At 39.3% G+C, this 4,460-nt stretch overlaps 1 protein-coding gene across 1 annotated transcript; it reads left to right on the plus strand.

The window, feature by feature from the left end:
* The first annotated feature begins 590 nt into the window (after positions 1-590).
* On the plus strand, positions 591-2,061 carry LOC108596071. Its single transcript, XM_033293939.1, has 3 exons — positions 591-1,463; positions 1,523-1,681; positions 1,951-2,061. The coding sequence occupies exons 1-3, from the start codon at positions 591-593 to the stop codon at positions 2,059-2,061; spliced, it is 1,143 nt and encodes a 380-aa protein (XP_033149830.1).
* The last annotated feature ends 2,399 nt before the right edge of the window (positions 2,062-4,460 follow it).

The following is a 4,460-nucleotide window of genomic DNA, read 5'->3' on the forward strand; positions in this document are numbered from 1 at the left end:
TCATAAATCTGCGCTCTAAAAAATTCAGTAAGACTTACAAATGTTTTATTATTATTATTATTTTTAATTAGAGGCAAAATGAGTGTTTGAGAATTGAAGACAAATATATAACGGAGAGCTGTTCTAGTTGATTCGTAGTTAAAATAAAAATCAAAGTATGACAAAAATATAACTGAGAGCTGTTATTATTAATTTGTTGTTAAAATAAATATCAAAAAAATCTATAAAATAATTGCACAATTATAATAAAAGCTAGAAATAACTGCATCAAATTAATTTATTTGAAAACACTAGAAATTAAAATTTGGTTTGTGTTTTTTTAGTGCTCAACAACAAAACAAATTATTATATATATTTAAATAAAGCTTATAAATTTAATAACAATGACATATGGAGCTTTGAAAGCTTTGGCGAGCTGAAGCTGCGATGAAAGTTAAAAATTATTAAAGGTAATTAAACATAAACAAAGCAAACAGAACACGCAACGCTTCACTTGCGTTTCGAATTTTTCACAATTCAATGCACATAGCTGAATAAATAATAAGCCAACTGATGAAAGCCAAAGGCGAATTAGTCACAAAGCGTTAGCAATGAAAAACGCACGCATTTTGCGCAGTTGCAACATTTTGTTGCTGCTAACGGGTTATCAGCTGCATTGGTTCGATTTGAAGCAGCAGCGCTATCGCCTGGCCTGGCCCTGCGCGTTGCACATTCTGCTGCTGTGTGGCATCTACGCCGCGTGCTTTGCGCAGCATTTTGAGCGCAGCTCGTTGCTGCAACTGCTGCATGATGTGTCGCCATTTCTGCACGGCTTGACGCGCTTGCAACTGCTGCTGGGACTCAAAGTGTTTGCCTATGCGCTGTACGCCTCGCTGCGCGTAGTGGGCGTGGCCAGCGAGCTGACAACGCTGCTGCCACTGCAACGCGGCAGAGCCAAAGTGCAGCAGCAGTTGCAAGCGCTGGCGCTGCTTTGTGGCAGTTTGCTGCTGCTGCTAAGCTTTGGCATCTACATTGGCTACGAGCTGAACTTTGAGCTGCCGCCGCGGCAACATGTCATGATTGCTGCAGCGCTGTTTATGCCACACTTGGCCCTGGCTGGCGCGCTGCGTTTCTACAACATGCTCAGCTGGCTGTTGCAACAGCAGCTGCAGCAGCTACAGTCGCAAGTGGCAACCAGCAGCGAGCTGGAGCTGCAAGCTCAGTGGCAACTGCTGCAGCAACTGACGCAACATTTTGCGCGTCTCTTCAACAACGTGCAACATTCGCTGCTGCTGCTGCTCTCACTCAATTTCAATTGCCTGCTCGCTGCTGTGCACAGTTTTGTTTTCTATCGCAGCAGCTGGCACTTGCTCTTCGATGAGCGTCATCGGCGCATCTTCTATGCGGGCAATGCCTGCATCTACGCCTGCATCTGCTCGGACTATGCCACGCTGCTCTGGACGCAGCACTCGCTGCAGCAACAGGTGAGTCTCAAGTCGCCCGAGCTCACTCACTCACTCCCTTTGGCTTACAGCGCTTGCAGTTCATGCTCCAGCTGCATGCGCTGCTAACTCCCAGACACTCGTCAGTGCTTAGCAAACGCTTGCGCCAGCTGCTCAAGGATATGCGTGATGTCCTCTACGATGCCTTCAAGTTTAAATTCCTCGCCATCTGGCGCTTCAACACTGCGCAGTTTACTTTGGTAACTCAACTCTTTATAGCCTCTAATATTGTTAAATTAATTTTATATTTCCATTTAAATTTGTTTGCCAGCAACATTGCCTAATGCTTTAGCTCAAGTCTAACAATATAACAATATAACAGCTTAAATTAATTTTCTTTCTTTCATAAAAACAAGAAAGCAAAATTTTTATTCTGCTCTTTTATTAGATAGTTATATTTGCTATGTATATTTTTATTTAGCATACATTACTTTTTTTTTTATTTATATCTAAAATTTATTTCTTGCAGCTCCTGTGCCTGCAGCTGCTTGGAATCGCGGTCATTGTCGTCTATCAATATCTAAACGATGCTGTTCTACAAACAAATGAGCGCTTGGATAGCAACGCCGATGATGATTAGCTTTTAAATTCGCTTTTTAAATGTAGTTTGGGTTTTTGTTTCACATACGCACAACTTAATCTATAAATTTTAGCTGTTGCCCTAAGTAACACATGTTGGTCACAAATCACGATTAGGTTGCTCATAAAATAGTTACAAAATATAATTTGGGTTCTACTGTGAGATGGCAAGCTGGGCGAGGGTTGCTACTAAACTACTGGCACACACTGTTATTGTAATAAATTCGCTTTGCTTATTCAATTGTAAATAGTTTCAAATTAATTGCTAGCTAACGATCTCTGTTTCGCTCTTTGAGTGGTAAATTCTGAAATGCAATCTATACATTCGAAGGTCAGGAATACGCAAATGCATGACCTTTTGCAAATCCTTCAGCTATCACTGAGGACTAGGACTGTTTTGCAATGAAGATCGGCCATGCAGTATACAATTAAATAAACTATTGCATACTTTCAAGTGCAGCTGCTTAACAAGTGGCAGCCTCTAGAGCAAATAGGCTATAACTCCACCGCATGCAATCTAAATTACTAATTTCTGTTTTGCGGCATAATAATTAATCGAATTGAATCATAAAATCATGTGCGTATCCTGGTATGCAGTCCTTTTGGAAACGCAAGTTTATAGAAATAGTAGCAGCTGAAGATAAAATAAAATTGAGCTTTGAGGTCGATGTAAGTAGAAAAGAACTTAAGCAACAAACTTGACAAGTTCGTTATCAAACTCATTTTAAAAACTGTATAGCGCTTTTTCGTTCTTTGGGTTTTATGCGAATTGTTCTGAAATCTAAACTGAAAAGCCCTAAGACCTTTATCACTAAAAATAATAAAAAGTCGCTTCTTGTATTTAAACAGTTTATTGATTGTCAATCAGTTTTAATTACATTTGCACAATTTAGCTTATAGCATAATAATTAAATAAATTTACATATAAAAATATGGCAATAATATGGAGCAATTCATAAATAAATATAATTAAAAAGAGACAATTTCCTCGGCATTTATTCAAGAAGAACTAACAGCTACTGCGATACCGACTTTAGTTTTTATCCATAAATAAAATGGAAAAAGATAATAAAGATATTTTAATAGTATAATTGTTAATTATTTTTTAAATAGTTAAACTCTAATTATGGAAATATTGAACATTAAACACTATTTTTTGTTTGTTTTTCGACTTTGCTAAGCTCTAATCATAAGCATCCAGTATGATGAAAATGCTGGAAAATTACAAAAAGAAACATGTGAAAACAAAAATCAATTTATTTATTTATTTATTAATATACTAAGAACTATTTTTAAACGCTTATTGTCTAACTTACTTAAGCAGCGTCTTGGCATGCCCTGCTTGCAATTGCAAGTGCCAAAGTGTATGCAAAAGTAACTCGCACACCAAGCGCTGGGGTTTTTCATAAAGTTCGCAAAGGCATTGCGGTGGCAGCAGGAGCAGCAGCAGCAGTAGCAGCGAAGGATAACAACATTGCAACGCTGGCAAATGAACATAATTCGTGTTAGGAAATCTACATAAAATTTACTGTGCGCACCACCCACAGCATCCACCCACAAGTGTTGGCAAATGGCACGCACACACACATGCACAAACAGTTGCCTGCAACAGGAGCAGAGCACGCTGCGGAGTTGCTGATGAGCAGATAAATTCATTAGGCAAAACCATGTAATTGTTCCACCCGGACGCGCGACAGCAGCTAAGACGAAGCAAACAACACTATAACAAGAAGAAGAAGCAGAGAAGGTGGTAGCTAGCAGCTATGTGGACAGTTGGCCCCAGCTGCAGCGCCAGACAGACAGACGACCGCCAGGCAAATCCTTAAGTTTTGCCGAGCCTTTGCGCCAAATCAGAGGCCAAAGCCAAAGCCAGAGCCACAGAGCCAGAGCAGCACGTAGCGTAACGTTACTAAATACAAATTAAACAAATCCATAAATAATGTTTAATAATATTAACAAGGATATTAGCTGAAACCACACACACGCACACACCCACACACGCATACGCTGGCGCACACTTATTGCAATCAGTGTGTGACTGCTGGGAGCTAAAACTGCATCTTGCTCATGGCCAGGATGACTCGGTGGTAGTTCCTATTGTTGTTGTTGTTGTTAGAGTGAGTGCTAGAGTGAAGGTTTTATGAGCCTGCAGCTAATTGTGTTGCTTAAGCTAACAGAACTCAGCGCCAGCGTTTTGAATTTAGTTGTCAAGCAAGGACTAACAAGCCAAAGTAATATATATTATTTAGTAATATTCAAAACTTATTTAAGTGTAAGCAAACAAGACAAATTTCTGTGAAATATAAAGCTGTTGAAAAGCTGCTGCTCAGCAAAATTGCGTTAGAACAAAACTGCATTCAAATTTGTCAGTGCTTAGATATTTGATACGTTATAAAAAAA

Source organism: Drosophila busckii, chromosome 2L, assembly GCF_011750605.1.
Source record: "Drosophila busckii strain San Diego stock center, stock number 13000-0081.31 chromosome 2L, ASM1175060v1, whole genome shotgun sequence".
Classification (NCBI taxonomy): Eukaryota; Metazoa; Arthropoda; class Insecta; order Diptera; family Drosophilidae; genus Drosophila; species Drosophila busckii.